The sequence below is a fragment of the Lagopus muta genome, chromosome 2, assembly GCF_023343835.1.
Source record: "Lagopus muta isolate bLagMut1 chromosome 2, bLagMut1 primary, whole genome shotgun sequence".
In the NCBI taxonomy this organism is placed as follows: Eukaryota; Metazoa; Chordata; class Aves; order Galliformes; family Phasianidae; genus Lagopus; species Lagopus muta.
In genome coordinates this window covers 4,825,171-4,844,035 of record NC_064434.1, presented here as the reverse complement: position 1 = coordinate 4,844,035, position 18,865 = coordinate 4,825,171, and the positions used below count along the sequence as shown (strand labels likewise).

The following is an 18,865-nucleotide window of genomic DNA, read 5'->3' as shown; positions in this document are numbered from 1 at the left end:
GAAGATGAGACTGTCCCCAAGGAGCATGGCTTTCCTGGACTGAAGTAGCAATGTTATTTAAGAGGAAGCATATGGCAGAAATCACAGCTCGTGATATGGAGCACAAATATAGGAGTCAGAAGCTTCATTTCACTGCTTTGTAGGTTGGTGGGGTTTTTTTTTGGCCTATCTCTTAAGCCTCCTAGCCTAAAATTCTTACATTGATATCTGATAATCAAATGAATTCTTTTTTTCTGCCTTGTGTCTGTGTAATACTTAATGCAGTAGGAGTTCTGGTCCAGATCTTAAAGGTACCAGCCATTAGAAAAAAGTGCATGTAATGAATCCAAAATCAGAAGCTTTGATCCTGAGCCTCTTGACTTAATGCACTGGATGCCTTGCAAGAATTGACCTTACCTAGTCTTCTGGATTCTGTAGGATCCTTTAATTAATTTAATCAATTCTTATTTCCTGAAAATGCAGTAGCAGGGATGGCTGTCTGTGCCCTCCTAAGCTAAGCTGAGTCAGGTCCAGTACTGGAAATTGTGAATAAAAACTTGTGGATCACTGGGGGAGGGTGAAGATAGTGATTTAATGGTGTGCAGGACGTTGTCAGCTCATCTTGAACTTTATCACAAGTGTCATGGCTGGCATTTTTCTCTCTTACAAGACAAAGGGAGACTTAAAAGCTTCATAGCCACAAGGACTATAAAATTCTGCAAAAGGTAACCTTTGGGAGATTTAATTAGTAAAAGCTTGGGGGACCTTGCTGCTTACACTTGGCATTCTGTACATATATATTATATATGTACATATATACATTTATTTTTGTGACCCTGTGCTGAACTTTGTAGTCGAGCAGAATTTTGAGATAAGGAAGGACAATAGTTGTGGAAATAGTTCAGGTGAGCAGCAAACTCAGATTCTAACTGAGTTAAGCATTTTATGAAAGAGGATAAAGCCAAGTTTGGGGTTGAGTAATGTGCAGATCAGTTACTATGCTTTTCTGCTTGTTTGTGTTGCCAAATAAAACCTTGGAATCCTCTGTTGTTTTGTGAATAGTGTCCCTAATAACCCCAATGTTGGTTATGGTACATCTCTCTACAGAGATGGGTTTACTGAGCAGCACTTACTGAAGAGCTGGGGATGATTTCTGCAGAGCCTCATCACTCCTTGGTGGTGTTACATCCATGAGCTGACTTAGCTTACTTTGCCACAGCTGGCTAATGCAGAGGGTGCAGCTCCATAACTCTTCCCCTGTACAAAGTTCAAAACTGTAGATGAAACGTTTGCTTTGCAGATGTCTTCACAAAAGTCTTGTTTATCCTGGGGTTAAGTCCAAAGGATTAAACACACATGAATATCCTCGTAGTGTGCAGGTCTCCATTTACAGGCTGCAAGTAAATGAAGCAGAGCAAGGCTCATGCTATTTTTTATGCTTAGGTGTCTTGTTAGGAAGAGCTTTGAAGGTACTATATGCTCATACCAACTGGCTGGTAAAATACTGCAGAATAATTCTCACTTTATCATGTCTTGATGCATTAGTGACTGCTTTTAAAAACAAATTTCCACCAGTTTTGCCATTTTTATTTTGTGAACAATTCAGCTATGTTAGATTTAGGAGTTCTGGGACACCATTAAGCTTAAGGATGGTTGTACAATTTCAGCCACTGTGTGCTGTCAGTGTCTTCAAGATGCCTTAAGCAGAAGCTACCTATGTGTTTCAAACTGCTAAAAATTGGAGATCTTTCTACTCATAAGACAGCTGTTTTGTGATTTCAAATATATTCTTATCACCAAATCCAATTACAAGGAAGAGTAAATCGCTACCTCCGATGTCTTAACTATTCTTATTTTAATTGTTAATTATCTCAACAGTAGGGTGCTGTAGATTAGGAGGCATAGATTATCTTCTGCATGTATGAGTCTTTAGGAGCTATTATCAATTAATTCTGTTTTTAAAGAATTTTTAGGATAATTTCAATAGCTTGATAGGATTGTGTTGGTGCTTGAAACTGCTGTCAAAATATCAAGAAAATGACTTTTAAAAAATTAGGAGCTTCTTGATGTTATGGTAGCTTTGAAGGTCATACTGTCCTCCACACTCCAATGCAAGGTGTATTTTTGATGTTTTAATCTCTACTGCAGAGTAGATTCCTACTAAGAAACATCAGTAAAACGATTCCTTGTCTTTAGCCACTGATTTGTACAAATAAGGCAAAGAGCCATACCATGTGTTTGAGTTTTTGAACGTAAACTGCACAACCAGATCAGTACAGGTACACAAACAGATGTGAAATAACAATCAGAATTTACACGTCTGGTGCTGCAAGTAGCCAAATCCTGTTGAGATCTTTCCTCCCGATTTGCACCTTCTATGAAAAGAAGCACAAGAATAAAAGCTCTCCTACAGTCTGTGACTTAAACTCATCTCTTCTTAAAGGAAGCCTTGGGATTATCTTTTGCTTGGCTGGAAAGCCCAGTTGAGATGAAGGAGTGCTTAGACTCAAGTTCACTTGCATCCCAAGAGCAGTTCTTGTCCTTGGCTGATCTCGAGCACAGAAGTGGCTCAGCAGATGTTTCCTGTAGCATCTGAACTGCTGGGAATGTTCTGTGTTTCTTGAGGAAGGAGAAGTTAGTGACTTTAATGCCTTCTCCTCTCTACCAGAGAGGGTATTTATCTTGAGAAACAAAATCTTTGAGCTTTTTTTTTGCTGTCTGTGTTGTGGGATTCGCTGTTTGGTTGACACACATGCCATTATTGTATGATCTGTAGAAGTAGCAGTAGATAAAATGGATAGTGTTGTCTGTTGATCCTCCTAAAATGGCTCTACTAATATTCTTGGCCAGTATTTACTGGGAAATGAACTAGTAATTACAATTTCCAATCAGATTATGCTTTGAATGTCACTTCTTTGACAGCCTGCTTCATGCCATGCAGAGATAAGATCTCAGGCACAGATGACAGACTAACTTCAGGAATATTTCCATTGATTTGACAGCCTGAATGATAGTTCTGTTAAAAGCCACAAAGACTGAAACAGTGACCTCTTGCCACTGGGTGATACTGTGTTGATAAATATACTAATGAGAGATAAAGCAGGTAACTATATTCGAGTGTTTTATGTAACCTGTCAGTGGGAAGCAGAGGTACTGTTTGAAAGGAAACTGGATAGGGAGCTGAAATTACAGGCAGTCTTATCGGAGGCAAAAGAGCAGCTTGCACTCTCGTGTATTTTGAGACATCAGGGTGTTTGGCAGCCAGCTCAGTCCCTGGTGGCAGGAAGATCTTCTGTTCATCAACAGGGGTCAGATGGGAGCTGTGGAAAATGGTCAGTTCTATTTTTTCCTGTACGTTCCTTGGCGAGTCCACAACCTTAGCACTCAGACTTTGCTTTTAGCATCTTAGCTTAAGAGGATGTGTGTGAGCTGCCTCTGATGGAACTGTTTCCAGCTGTATGTTTCTGCCATCTCCTCCCTGCATGCCTTGGCTGTGCAAACACTGCTCCTGGCATAGGTGGAAAGCCAGACCAGTCAGGCAGAAAGCGTTCCTGCAAAAAAGGGAATGAAGGAGAGGGTTAAGACCCATCCCTTTCAGTCTTAAGCAGGACTGCAGCCTGAGTCTGGAGAAAATAGTCTTCAGTGGAAGAGCCAGAGCCCCAGCAGGAGTGCTGGGATGCTTTGCTCTCAAGCTGCTTCCTGATTAATAGAAGTGGGAACCCAGAGATGCAAACACAAAGTTAAGTGAGGGAGAGAACATGCAGGCTGTCAGCTGTTTTTCAATAAATATCCATCTGTGTGTTCTTGCCTCCTGCTAATTGCAAGGTAAATTATCCTTCTTTCAGTAAGACTGCTCTCATGTATACGTGCATACCTGAATTACCTCACCTAAAGCATGGATAATTCTCCAGCAGCTGACCCACAGTTGTTACCCTGCAACATATTTGAGCATCGCTTTAACCATTATGTCATGTGGGAAACTCAGCCCTTTCCCAGTGTTGGGCTCTTTAAGCAGTGCTAGATTTTATCTCCTTAAATCTAACATCCAGCCCTATGAAAACACCCCAAATGTGGCCATCCTGCTGCTCTGTGCCTTGGATTGTTTCAAACAGTTCCCTGGCAGAGGCAGAGCTGATACAGAGCAGCAGAACTTCCACTGCGGATTATCAGGAGCACTACTGAGGCATTGCTTAATGCATCTGATATCTAAGCCTGGATAACAAGAGCCGTACAGCTGAGAAAAAAGATTGGCAACTATTGCAGGAATTTGGATAGGGGCACCTTGGTAAAGAGAGGAGGAATTGCATTAACTTCCATTACAGAACCCAGGGCTGAGATAGATTCTCTCTCTGTCATTGTCCTAAGCACATTATCCCTGAAAGAAAGAAGGTTTCTCTGAATCTGCAATTCTTCTAGGCTTCAGTGTTATTGAAATGAAACTGCTTCAAGGATATCTACATTCTTTACCATCATGTGGATTCTCATCTCATGTAAATTATTTGGCCACTTTTCATTTTAATCCTCCACTGTCATTTTCTACAAAAGAGATCATTTGGTTTCTTCATTGAAGGTATTCAGCTGACAGCTGCCCTTTGTCTAGAAAGCAGTGTGCCTTTACAGGATTTACTTGTGCCTGATATTTTTCTTTTTTTCTTTGAAGTTCATACTGCTGCTTATTTTTCATCTGTAGTTTTCGTGGACTTTTAGGATGGGAAGAGAAATTCAGACATCCTAAGTTCTTTCCCTGCCCCTTAGCAGGGATAAACCTGGATATGCCTGACTGAGAAGAAACAGAACCATATAGAATTTTTTTGGAGGGGGAGAAACAGAGAAGAAAGTGCAATTTTAGGAAGTTGGACAAGTTCATAGGCAGCTTGAATTCATGAGGGAAGGAGGAGGTGTGTCACAAAAGTGGAAGAGGAATAAGCCTGCAGGTGGAAGAAAAGAAAGGTAGCTCTTCTCCAGCTCCCTTCTGCTTCCCACTTAGCTTTCTGGTCTTCATGGAAGTGTCTTGATTACCAGAAGAGCTGCCCAAAAACTTCTCAATTTTTTTGTCTTTATTTCATAAACTATTGGATCAGGATGAATATCATTTCAGACTTCCAAGTGGGGATCAGCTTTGTTGTAGAAGCTTTCAGATATTTACATTGCTGGATTTTTAAAGAAAGCGTTTTCACAATAGTGGAAAACTATGTTTTGATTCAATAAGGTAAAGACACTTTCAGTTTATTCAGTCTTAAAATGTGTGTAGGTATGCATTACTGTTTCAGTGGAAAATTCTTCTAAATCACAAAAATGAGTGGAGCACATCAAAGAAAACTGCTGTAAGAAGTGTTTCATTCATCATTTCTGAGCTACCCCGCGCATCAAGATTTCCCATTAGCACAGCACACTGTAGTCATGACATAAGTTTTGTTATTGATAATAATAACATGGCCTTTTTATTATTTGTGCCAACAAAAGCACTGAGTGACCTGCTAATAGCTTAGTATTTATCTCCCTACCAAGAGAGGGAGGACCAGTGGCTCTTGCATTGTCTTAATTAATCAGTGTCTGTTTCTTGTATCAAATTAAGGCTGAGCAGTTCAAATACATACCATTTATTGAATTTTACACCTTTTCTCATTTCTTCAATAAAGTTAGGTGTTGTGTAGCAAATTTGTGAGCTATAAACCATAAGTCATAGAATCCTTGGATTTGGAAAGGATGTCTGAAGGCCATCTAGTCCAACTCCCCTGCAAAGAACAGGGACACCACAGCTAGATAAGAGCGCCCAGGGTCTGGTTCAGCCTTGTCTTGACAGTCTCTAGGGACGGATTATGAACCACATCTCTGGGCAACCTGTTCCATTTCCTCATCATCCTCACTCTAAAAGACTTTTTGTTACTTCCAACCTAAACCATTTCTTTTTGTTCTATCAATGCAGACCCTGCTAAAGAGTGCGTCCCCTTCTTTTCTGTCTCTCCCCTTTAGGTACTGAAAGGCCACTCTCAGGTCTCCCCCCAGCTTTCTCTTCTCCAGGCTGCACAGCCCCAACTCTTCCAGCTCTCACCATCCCTTGAGTGCAGGGCTGCACTCAATCCTTTCATCCCCTAGCTTGTATTGGTAGTGAGGGTTGCCTTGACCCAGGTACAAGACCTTGCATTTGGATTTGTTGATCCTCATGAGGTTCACCTGGCTCCACTGTTCAACCTGTCATGGCTGTTCTCTATCCTTACATCCCCCTGCTTGTACTGACAGTGGGAGTTGCCGTGACCCAGGTGCAGAACCTTATGCTTGGATTTATTGAACCTCATGGAGTTCACCTGGGCCCACTGCTCAGCTTGTCTAGGTCCTACTGGATGGCATCCCATCCCATTGGTCTGTTGGCTGCACCCCACAGCATGGTGTCATCAGCAAACTTGCTGAGGATGCACTTGACCCCACTGTCATTGTCATTCACGAAGGTAATAAGGAGTATCAGCCCAGCACTGACCCCGGGGGGCACCACTCATCACTGATCTCCATCCAGACACGGAGCCATTGACCACCACTCTGGACTCTCTGTGATGTTACCTTTTTTCCACTCACCAGGGACTTCATCTGATTACCATGACTTGTCAAATATCATGAATAGTGGCTTGGCAACTACATCAGCCAATTCCCTTAGGACTCTTTGATGCATCTCATTGGGACCCATAGACCTGTGGATGTTCAAGTTTCTCAGGTGATCTTCACTTACAGTGGGAGGGATGTTGCTTCCCCAGTCCCCTCCTACCAAACCAAATGTTTGAGGACTGTGCAATGAGCAGTTATCTGAGAAAACTGAGTCAAAAAAATTACTACAAAAAAATAACTACTTCAGCCTTCTCCTTGTCTGTTTTTACCAGCTAGCCTGTGTCACTCACTAGGGTGGGTAAACCCTCCTGGACTTCCCTTTCCTGGTCGAGGTACCTGTAGAAGCCTTTCTTGTTCTTCTTGGCATCCCTTTACAAGTTCAGTTCAAGTCGGGCTGTGGCTCTCCTGACCCCATCCCTACGCATCCTGGCTTTCTTATACTCTTCCCACAATACTTGTCCCTGTTTCCACTGCCTATGTATTTTTTTCTTGCTCTTCAATTTGACCAGCAGGTTCCAGTTCAGCCACACTGATCTCTTGCCTTCTTTTCCTGACTTGCTACACCTGGGGATGGAGAGCTCTTGCACACTGAGGAAAGGCTGGAGCACCTCCCCTCCAAAGACAGGCTGAGGGAGCTGGGCTTCTTCAGCCTGGAGAAACGAAGGCTGTGGGGTGACCTCATTGCAGCCTTTCAGTACCTAAAGGGAGCCTACAAACAGGAGGGGAGACAACTCCTTGAAAGGGTAGATAACAGCAGGACAAGGGGAAATGGTTTTAAGAGGGAGGGAAGATTGAGGTTGGATGTCAGGGAGAAGTTCTTACTATGAGAGTGGTGAGGTGCTGAAACAGCTGCCCAGAGAGGCTGTGGATGCCCCATCCATCCCTGGAGGTGTTCAAGGCCAGGTTGGATGGGGCCCTGGGCAGCCTGGGCTGCTCTGAAATGTGGAGGTTGGTGGCCCTGCATGTGGCAGGGGGTTGGAGCTTCATGATCCTTCAGGTCCCTTCCAACCTGGGCCATTCTGTGATTCTGTAATGCTTTCTTAAAGATCTGCCTGGTGTGCTCTGCATCCTTATCCATGAGGACAGTTTCCCAGGGTGTTTTGTTAACTAACTCCCTGAAGAGCTGGAAATTAGCTTTCCTAAAATTTAGCATCCTGATTTTACTCTTTGCCTTTCTCATATCCCTCTGGAACATGAACTCAACCGTAGCATGGTCACTACAGCCCAGACATCCTCCTATCCTGCTGTCACCAATCAGTTCCTTTGCATTGGTGAGCAACAGGTACAGTACTGCATCCCACTTAGTGGGCCTTTAATTACTTGGCTCAGCAAGTTATGCTCAATGCCTGTCAGGAGCATGGTTGACATGCTGGGTTGACTACAGCTCGCTACTTTTCCAGCAGATGTCTGGGTGGTTGAAATCCCCTGGCAGGATGAGCACTTGCAGTTGTGATGCCTCCTGTAGTTAGAGGTAGAAGGCCTCATCAACAGACTCTGCTTCATTGGGTGGCCTTAGTAGGCACCGATCGAAGGGCTCCCTTTGCTGCTGTGGTCTCTTGCTGTTGCCCATAGGCTTTTGACTTGCTCATGATTGTTCTTTAGGGGCACCTCTTCACATTCTGTTTCTCTCCTGATGTAGATAGCAACACCCCCTCCCCTTCTTCCTCATCTGTCCCTTCTGAACATCTTGTAGTTGTCAATAGCCACACTCCAGTCATGGGAATCACCCCGCCAGGTTTCAGTGGTGGCAGCTATATTGTTGTTTTTCTAGTAGCACAGTAGCTTTCAGCTCCTGTTTGTTTCCAAAGCTGTGTACATTGATGTAGCAGCTGGGCAGCTGGTCTTGTCACCTACTTAAAGGATAACTCCTTAGTTTCTTTAAGTATTTCTCTTGATTTTCCTTGTTGCTGTCTCCTATTGCCCCAGCAGTCACTGCCTCATCATCATAGGATTTTGTATGTGCTGCAGTGTTGCCAGCACCTCTCAAGGCAGCAGGTCCTTCAAGGCCCTTGCTAGCACCCTGTTCCTCTAGCTAGCCATCACACACTGCATCATGGGAAGGCTCACTAACCCACTCATCCCTTTTCAGACCTTAAAGCCCTCCCAATCAGCACTGCTAGCTTTTCCTCAAGGACCCTTCTCCCCCTCTGAGAAAGGTGAATTCCATCTGGAGCTCACAAACCTGGCCATTTGATTGTCAAAAAAACCACCAAAGTTCTGGTGGTGGCACTGGCCATGAGGCCAGGTATTTAAAGATAAGATCCTTTGATTTGTTTAGCTAGATCCATGGTGGTGATAATACTAGAGCTTCACCTGCTTTGACTACAACATCACATAGATTCATCAGTTTTTCAAATTCCATGATATTTCTTCCATGGAGTTTGTTCTTGAGTTCTGACAAGCATCTAGAAACAAGTCAGGAAGGGAGTCTATGAAATAGCTGTTTGGAGTAGTAAAATTTGCTGAGTTAATTTTTGTGTGCATAGCTATGATTTGGTTTCCTGACTGGGACTTCAGTGCACATGATACAGTCACATAAATAATAGTCTTGACTTTTCTTTATCAGGTAGCACTTGAAAGAGGAAATAGTTCTTGGCTCTGAACAGAGATCTTTGTTTTGTAGGTGGGTTTGGTGAGACATAGTCCTGAGTCAGTTGGGCTAACTACTAGAGAAACCATTTTCCACTCTATTTTCCAACTTTCCCTTCTCTAGAAATGTTTTGTGCAGCACACCACACCTTTGAAGAGGAATTTACATAGGTATACATCACTTTAAAGGATACAGTGACAGAAGGGATGATATATCTGCAAGATAAAAGAATATACTTCTAAAAATGCCATGCAAAGTCTTTGGTCCAGGGTGCTGACAGTGCCAGAGCTGGAAATGCGCTGTGCACGATGCTTGCAGTAAAGTAAGGGTAACCAGTTGTCCTCTTCTTCAGATCTAATGGCAAAATCTCACCTGTTTTTTGGTGGGGGTTCAGGTCAGTTTCAGGAACTGCTTCATAGAGGTAACTCTGAAAGTTCTGGGGAAGAAGCAGATGTTCATATATAAATGATTACCTCCAATGTCCAAATCAGCGTTATAGACAATCTGCCCTTCTTTTAGTGAGGATGGAGTTGTTTCTGTGTCTTTCTGTGCTTTCTAAGCTACCAAATCAAGTGGCAGTACATTAATAGTGCAACTAGCTGCACTGATGTAATTTATTTTAGTCAATGAACAGCAACGTGGAAATAGGACTGCATTTGTGTAGCTGTGACTGCAAATAGGACTGAGAACAATGGGATGTAGTAATAGCACATGGAATTCAAACTGAATGTCCAAAATTTGTATTTGCAGTGGATTGATTTAAGCTGGGAGTGAAAGAGTGAGATCTGTGTTAGCACCACTTGTTCAAAAAAGATTGGGAGGAAAAATTGCTGTATGGAACAGAATGCATGTTTCCATTGAGAGCAACTGTGCTGGGGCCAATCCACCAAAGCAGAAAAACAACCATGGAAAATAATAAGTGCCTTCCAAGGCCTAGCTCTCCCACTAGTAAATGATCTACAATTAAAGGAAAATGTATTCTTTTCAAATTTAGAGCAGCTGTCCAACATCTGAACCTGCTGCTGATCAAAGCTGATCAAAGAATTCTTAAGATTCTACATTATGGACAATCTACAGAAAAACGTGGTAGTCCCTGCTTATGGCTTGCTTATCAGAGTCCATTGAAGTAAACAGGACTCCTTTTGTTGTTTTTAATGCAGATCTGATAAGATCTCCAGAATGTAAATCAGTTCATTAAAATTTTTAAAGCGCTTTAACGGAGTAAAAGAAAAAAACAGTTTAACTTTTATGGGATGTTTACTGCGTATAAAGCACAATAAAATTATAATTATTTAGGAAAATATTGTTAAAATGTGCTGTACTCAGAGTATCTTGTCTTGGGCTAGATTTAAACTTTTAATTGTGATTTAAAAAAAAAACAGCCTGACTCTAGACATCTTACTCTTTTATTGTGCCAATAATGCAGCCAATCTAAACCCCAAGTGTTTGTGTGCAATATATGTATGGGTGTATATACTAATATATATACACATATATGTGTGTATATGTGTGTATATACTAACCCAACGACCAAAATGAATACTGAACACCTCTTGTAGGACATTGCCTCAGGGGCATGCAGGGGAAGAAGGTGACTGGTAATTAAAGAAGCAGAGTCATGGCCTACGTTGTCTTATAAGAATGTGTTTCACTTGACAGCAATGACTCTGATATTCATAAGGTTGCCTGTTTTGCTGCATCTCCTGCTGTGATATTCTGAATGCCAAGGTGACGCTGCAAATGCTGAGATAATATTCTCAGTTATCTGAAGCTTTTGGGAACTTTTCAAAGAGTTACTGTGTATATGAGTGCATGCTGTTATTACCTTATGCATATGCAGGTTGACAGAAAATGCACTGTGTCTGTATCCCTTCTGTAGGAGTGTGCATAAGCAGGCAGCTGACACCTTCCAGTGGGGCTGTGTTAGAATGTTTCTGAAAAAAACTTTCTTATTCTCCCCTTCTTGCAGTTACTTCAATGAGAATCAATATCCTGACGAGGCAAAGAGAGAAGAAATTGCCAACGCCTGTAATGCAGTTATACAAAAGCCAGGTGAGGAGCTGATCGCGATGTCCTTTCCAAAGGCAATTACAATTAGATTTCAGCATCTCCTGCTAAATTCAGTAAATGTAATTTTATGGCTATTACTAATAATTCAGCCCTCTCAACTAGCAGTAGGTTTCTTCTCAAGCCTTCTTTGCCCTGCCTTCTTCAGAGCTGCCAATAATGGGATGAACATGAAAGTCAATGCAGTTTTCAAACCACAATACCTGTATCTGAAACTTAATTTTTCACCAGTTGAGGTATGAAATACAAGGTGTGTATTTCATTTATACAGCTTTGTAAATGGCATTGCTAAGAAAATAAACATTCTCTGAAAGGCTTTCATTCTTTAAGGTCAGGTCACTTATTTCAAAGTCCTTCTGTAAGCACTTAGGAGCAATCTGGCAATTTCATTACACTCCATGAAAAGGAATTTTACTTGGTTCTGTTTCACAGATGGCAAATCTTAGGTTTACAAACTGAAGCTTGATGGAGATCAAGTTGAAAAATGAAACCACAGCTTTCCCACCTTCCAGGATTTTTTTGGAACTTCTGGACAGGAGTCTTGCATTAGAATCTGAGTGTTAATGGGAGAACTTGTGTTTGAATCAACGAGTTGCGTTTTCCCTTTTCACAAAGAAATTATACTTGGTAGAGGAGCATGAATGCTCAGTTTAGTATTAGTAAGCCCAGATTAGTGGACACACGTGCTGTTGCCTTGGTTTATGAGCCAGACATTTTCAGAATTTGTACTGTGGGTGTGTTTATATTTTATCTAACCAGAATAAAAATAAATGCAGAAGAAAACAAATGCATGATTTCTGAACAGAATAGCACAGAAACGTAGACTAACTAAGTTTGAAAGTGACCATTTGATCAAGCAGAAGCATTTTAGAATAAGGTGTGCAGGGGCCTTTGCCTTTTTCGTTCTTGAATAGCTCCAAAACCAGAGGTGTTCCCACCTCCCTGGGCCCTTTGCAGTGGTGATTGCTCTCCTGCATTGTTCTAAACACTAGTCAGAATTACCCTTGTTTCAGCTTTCGTGTTGCCTCTTGCCTGTTCACGGTGGAAGCAAAAGGATCCAGGGGGTAGAGAGCTGAAGAGGTTAGGATTTTAGGGCTGGCAATGCCACTGGATTGTTCAGCAGCTTTGGACAAGGCACTGTGTCTGAGGATTAGTAAAATACTGTGAATGGTACTGGTACAGAGCATTAGGAAGCAGCACAGGTATCTATTTCCAGAATTTTATTTCGTTCACTCATTCCATTTCTCTTATTTAAGTTTGCAGATGCTGATTGCTGTAATTATGCAAGTGTATGAAATGCTGAATAAATAAACTTTGAGAAAGTAAGAAGCACACAGTGAGGTCTCATCCCTGTGCAGGCTGCAGGGAACTGAATGTGCAGCTATATCAGCCACCTCAGATAGTCTTATAGCTAGCTTAAGAGGTTTCCATCATCCCTCTGCAATGCTGATTCCCCTGTCTTCCCTTTTTAGGCCAGTCATCAGGCGAAGGAGTTCTTTGCTGTAGCTGGGTGGTTGTTATTAGGATTATTTATTTTGCTGATTGTGTAACATTCCAGTGGTCTGGCTTCCAACATCCCCTGCCCCATCTCCCAGAAGATAAAAAGTGTCCTGGCAGAATGGAGAGGCTCTGATGAATGCTGTGGGAGTACGATAGCAGCTGCTGGTGGAGAAGAAGGAAAGCAGATAGAAGAGAGACAAAATTCCTTCATTCATTTTGCTGCAACCAAAGAAAACATGTCATTGAACTGCACCCTTGGGGCACATAGTAAGAGAGCTGGCCCAAGGGTATGGGATTTATGGCAGGGCTGTGGATCGAGTTTGAGTTTTTTGAATCTCAGTTTTGTGCTTGAACTAGAAAAGGAGCCCTCTATTCTCCCATGGCTTGGGATTTGGTTGATTGAAGCTGCAAAGAAATTTGTGTATTTCAGATTTTAAAAGCAGAAGAAAGGCTACTTTGTTTTTTGAGAGATATTTGGCATTTGTTACCATAGCATCTGAGCACAGTGCTCTGATTCACATAAAATTCGCTTCATTCTCAGTTCTAACAACTCTTCAGTGCTGTTTATATTTCAGGAGTTCACCACTTGTACAAGGGTAGTCTGCCTATCTTCTTTTTTCCCCTCCATTATTGTTATAGGAAAAAAATTATCAGATCTGGAGCGAGTTACCTCCCTTAAAGTGTACAACTGGTTTGCCAACAGAAGAAAGGAAATCAAGAGACGAGCCAATATCGGTAATGTATCAGAGAGCCTGCTTTCAAGGTTCAGTACATTGACTTGCTCAGGAGAGATAAAAATTACACAAGATTGCCTTACTGAAAATACGGGAGGTTCTGATAATAGAAATGTGGGGCAATTTTTTAAGAAGAAGAAACGCTTTTCCAGATTTTTTTTCTCAAATACAGGTAGGAATTGAGTTTATGAAATTCCATCATCGATGCAGGAAAAATGAGACAGTCACAAAGTTTTATTGGAAGATCAGTTTTTGAAACCCAAACAAGAATTTAGTTTGTGGAGAGAGAATCACATTCCCTGTACTCAGGCTCACCTGGGCATTCCAGATACAATCTGAAATAAAACCTGAAAACGTCTGCATTGAAAACAAGGGAAATTGAGACTATTGCAAGTTCAGAACCTTAGTGTACCATTTAAATGAGAAGTGGTTGTAGTGAGGAGCTTTTATATGGTTGTAAGTTTCCTTGTGTCTGTGTTCCACTGAAATGCACTTGTTTTTTCTGCCAAAACCCAGGGTTGTCTCTCTTACTGCCATCCCTCAGACCCCACAGGGATCTAAGAGGCCAGATGAGTTGTTTTACCTCTCAGATTCAGCCACAGGGACCAAAGGTTGCACAAGACAACTTCTTATTCACGTTACACCTGTGCTCCCTACTGCTTTCCATGGGGTTGTACAGCATTGAGTGGCTGGAAGAAAGTAATATTTTTCCTTGATGATCAGAATGAAGCAGAAGCTAGCCCTGTAGGCCTTTTGTGCTTGAATGCCTCATCATAAGGAAATAAGAAGTGATGCTGAACTGACAAGAAATAGACCTTCTCATATGGATAAATGCAAGATATTCTGATGAGAATAAAATTGCATTAGCAGCCAGGACCCAAAAAACTTCTGCCAATTGGGCAAAGTTCTATGCACAAGTCTAAGTACTGTGCAGAACTGAGTTTGCAACATATAGGCAAGATAAGGCCCGTATCTGCATGTTAACTGTTATTTTTGCAAATGTTGGAAGTGCCATCTTGCTGCTTTTTGTCGTATTAGTGAAGATGAAAAAGTTCTTTCTGCAAGATGTAGCATGTTACTGAAATTTGATCCACGTTTACTGTTCAGAAATGAAACCTGTCTGTCTAAGTGGGGGGGAACAAAGAAAAAGGGGAACAAAGGGGGAACAAAGTCCAAAGTGGGTGGTGTTACAGCTTTATCTGTACTGTTATGTTATGTGTGGGGAGGAGGGTTGGAAGGCGATTGAAAAGATCTAAAGGGAGCTTTAGATGAATGGATCCTGCTGGAAGATGAAGATGTATTGTTTTTAAATCCCTTAAGTGCTTTTAAAAATTTCTCCATCTATTTTCAGACACTCCCTGCCCCCCTCAAGTCCTGCCAGTCCAAACTATGTGGGAAGATCTACAGGGAATGCCTTTGCCACTCCAGTGCATTAGAAATTAAGCTAATTTCTAATAGGACTGGCTGGAAAACAAGGATTCTTACTCGCAAACAAGTCTGTTAGTTGACAGGGAAGGATTTCAGGCAAACCAGTATCTGTTCATGTGCTACCTTCCCAAATACTGGAGAGTGAAGAGGAAGAGTCTAAGAACTAACTCTGTTCTTCCAGTTATTTTAACTTCTTGAAAAATTAGCTAACTTTTAATTACTCTAATGCATCAGATAAATTAGGGATCCATTTGCTTTTTTCGAAGAAGCAGCAATCCTGGAGAGCCATGGAATAGATGTACAGAGTCCGGGAGGTCATTCCAACAGCGACGACGTTGATGGCAATGACTACTCAGAGCAGGTGAGCACCATGGCTGAGCCACGTGTCCCCAAATGAGAGAGTTCAGTGACACGTGCAGAGGCCTTCTGCCTCGCAAATCAGATGTGTCTTGTTCTTGTTTTGCTTTGATGTAATTGTAAAGGGGAAAGTGGAAGAGCACAGCTCCCCTGTTTGAACATGTTGAGCAACGAGCATTCACCCACATGGATTTATTGTCATACAACAGGACACTTGGCAAGTACGCAATGGGGAGGAGGAGGGAAGATGTTCAGAGGGAGGCAGAGAAGCAGAGAAGGTAGAAGAAGACAGGAGGATCTGCTCCAAACAAGCAAGTTACACCATTCACGCCACACGCAATGTATGAAAAATGTTAGGAGAGTGTTACCCAGTGCACCGTGCATAACTTGAGCTTTCCTTAGCCCTGGCACCGTGCTAGTAATCCGCCCTCAAGGAAGGATGTACAGGTCTTTAACAATTGCTCTGATGTATCAGGCACCAACTTATTTCCCTGCAAAACTAGGCATGTGTGTCCCTCTCTCACCTTTTGTTTCTTTATGCAAGAAATGTCTCTGTGATTGCCTGTGGTACAGCTGTTGTGAGTTGCTTATCTGGCACCCAGATGAGTACAGCAGTAAGCCCCTGCCCAGAACACTTCATCATAATCCCTTTTGTCAGCCCTGCTCAGCAAGATGCTGAGCTCCCTCCTGTGAGGTGCTGAGCTCCCTCTGTGTGTCCCTGGGAGCACTTTTCAGGGTGGCTCAGGATCACTCCCTAAGATGCTGACAGACAAAGGGAGAAGGGGTGGGGGGGGGGAATGTGATTAACTAAAGCTTGACATTTATTTGGCCCTGTACCTGCTTCTTATTGTTCTGCAACCGTGTGCCACTATTTGGGTTGTTTACATATTATCTTTTTTTCTTTTTGCATTTTAACTCTTGCCTATTCTCTATTTTTCTTGATTATTTTTAACCCTTGACAGCAACTTCTTTTTTAAATTCTCCAGCAAAAGAATACCCCTTCCCGCACTCTGAGCCCTCACCTACCCTAAAGTTGGTGACCCTTCCTTCACACACCTTCCTGACAGGTATTGCATTCGCTTCCCAATTTTCCCTCAGGTGTCAGTGTTGGCCAAAACTCATCAGGGATGTGTGTGCTTGGCACCAGGGGACTTGTAGAACAGTTCATTTGTTTGGTTCTGACTTTGATATTAGCTCTGTTCTGTGCTACGCCCAACATCTGGGGTTGGCAGATCATTTTTAATTGACTCATTTGGGAGAAATAGTTATGTCTCCCTCTCTAAAGGAGTGCTTCAGCAATGGAAAGCGCTGGAATGAGTCCCTAGCAGGCTTGGCTGTGGCCCAGTGTGACAGATCTCTGGCAGAGGGGTTCCCAGTCACTTCTGCTTCTGATGGACATTAAGGCCCTTTTTATAGGTCATCACCAGTAGATTTGGTGGAACCAACCTTGCTAGCTTTAAATAATGAGGATCAGCTCTGTGACAGTTCTAAAATATTTTGAAACTCCTGTCAAGTGCGGTTAATTCCTGTTCAGTCAGATACAGAAACTGAATACAAGAGTTATCTAGACTCTCAAACTATGTTTTTCTGGTGTGTTATCCAAAATGCTTTGAAAAGATGAATAAACTGGATAGAAAATGTGAAGATTTTTGTTCAGAGTCCTTAAAATCTGCATTTCTCAATAATCTGGCTGGGCTTGTTCATGACGTATAATGAGGCATCGGTGTTGAAGCAGAATAAATGGCAAGTTCTCCTGATGACCATTTGATATCCCTTAGCAGTTAAAACCATAAATTCTGCTTTCCACAATGACACTTAATCTTCAAAGTTCATCCAAATACAGGTGACTAAGAGAGCAAAACTCAGGACTCTGCTTTGTATTTCTTACTTAGTAAACACTACTGAGGTGACATCACAATATTTGCTATTTGTTGTAAATGAGCACATTCCTTCATATAACTAGGATTTTACCAAATCTTGCCTTTTCTGTCTCCCTCAGCATTTGTCACCCTCATCTTAATTTGAAAGTGCTTAAATGTACATACTAACATTAAAATTTTGCATGTTCATCACTTACTGGCTGTTGAAGACTGATAATTGTTATTTCTTTTCTGTAAACCTAATGGCAAAATTGTCATGTGGTCACTATTAGTGCCTCATTTTAAAGAGAGGAGAACACTGTGATTCTGCCCAGCATCTCAGCACAATTTGTTTGACAGTTGAGATTAGATTGGATATTGTTGTTTCTCATTCCTGTTATTTTAAACCAAGCCCTGTTTCTGATGTAGACTAAGAAGCATGCACACTTCACTATAAAATTATGTCAAGCATTTGATGTGACATTGTATGGCCATTATGTGCCTAAGAAGGTAACCCTTTTTTTTCTTGATTTTATAAGTATCACTGCAGGCCTGCAGCATTAATTTCCCTGTATTAGTTTTGCTTGCCAAGCATCACAGCAATCAGCACAGTGGTCGTCCTACAGCTGAGAGACCTTGCTCTTTAGGAAATAAGCATGAAGAAATATGTAGCACTTAGTTCAGCAGACTGGAGAACTCAGCAGAGGTTCACCTAGATATTGGAATTACGGTAGTTCCAGTCCCACCAAATCATTGCACTGTTTTTCTAAGCAGGCTGGAAGCTTTTCAGCACCTTTTTCCCATTACCTTTGTGAATTCAGTTTCTTTATAGGACAACGGCTCAGACCAAAGGTCTGGGTGAAGTCAATACCACTGTTTCAGGAAAAGTATTCTTAAAGAATAGGGTAATTATAGAGTGATTTTATTATATTAGCGTCCAGCTTCTGGAAAGCACTAGTCTTGAGAGACTTCCTGAGCCAGGCGGTGTATCCACTTTCTTTTTAATAGTTACAGTAGACTAATTTTCCATGAACTTGTCTAACCCCTCTTTTTAAAGGCATATTTACTTTTGTCTAATCTAAAAATCAGTGAATCCTACAACTGAACAGTGATAAGAGAAGAGCTGCTTCCTGTTTTTTGCTTTGGAACGTATTATCTCATCATTTCAGTGAGCACCCTTGCTTATTAGATCATCAGAAGTAGCAAACAGTTGTTCTCTATTTACTGATTATTTGCAATAAGCATTTACCATATCAACTGTCAGCCATTTCTTTTCCAAGCTGAAGAATCTGAGCCTCTTTAGTCCCTCCCTGTAGAGAAGCCAGCCCCTGACTCTTTCTCCTGATTGCCACTCTCACTACTTTTCCTACTTCTGTTATGTCCTCTTTGAACGGGATGAGCAGAACTGGTTACGGTATTCAGAATGTAAGCACAGCATGAATTTGTGCAGTGGATAATGATCCCTACCTTAGTTTGGTTTCCTGACATATGCTGTATATTGCTTTTATCTTTATGATTTCCTGTTTTCCTCAGAATATTCCCTCTGCTTAAATTTTTCTCTTGAAAATCGGGTACACCACTCCTTACCCCTCTTACCTTTGTCTGCACATTGAGGGAAATCGGCTGTGTAAACTCCTTCCATGTTGTACCCCTGTGACAAGTGTGCAATTTGCTGCCCCTAGGCCATTATTTTATACGCTGTTTTTGTTAGCTGGTTTTCTGCTTGTGTAATAACCACACTTCTCTCTTCTCCT

At 41.8% G+C, this 18,865-nt stretch overlaps 1 protein-coding gene across 25 annotated transcripts in view; it reads left to right on the top strand.

The window, feature by feature from the left end:
* HMBOX1 (homeobox containing 1) overlaps window positions 1–18,865 on the top strand; it is a 728,731-nt gene that overhangs the window by 93,226 nt on the left and 616,640 nt on the right. For 11 of the 25 annotated variants that reach the window (XR_007375417.1, XM_048937424.1, XM_048937412.1 and 8 more), the window contains 4 exons: window positions 11,136–11,218; window positions 13,373–13,468; window positions 15,162–15,256; window positions 15,462–15,593. Coding sequence is in view for 24 of the 25 variants with exons in the window: in XM_048937424.1 (XP_048793381.1) it covers window positions 11,136–11,218; window positions 13,373–13,468; window positions 15,162–15,256; window positions 15,462–15,593 (406 nt within the window). In the remaining variant the exon portion in view is untranslated. Of the gene's footprint in view, window positions 1–11,135; window positions 11,219–13,372; window positions 13,469–15,161; window positions 15,257–15,461; window positions 16,026–16,238 lie in introns of those variants that run through there. The other 14 variants (XM_048937429.1, XM_048937436.1, XM_048937435.1 and 11 more) reach the window with 14 other exon arrangements.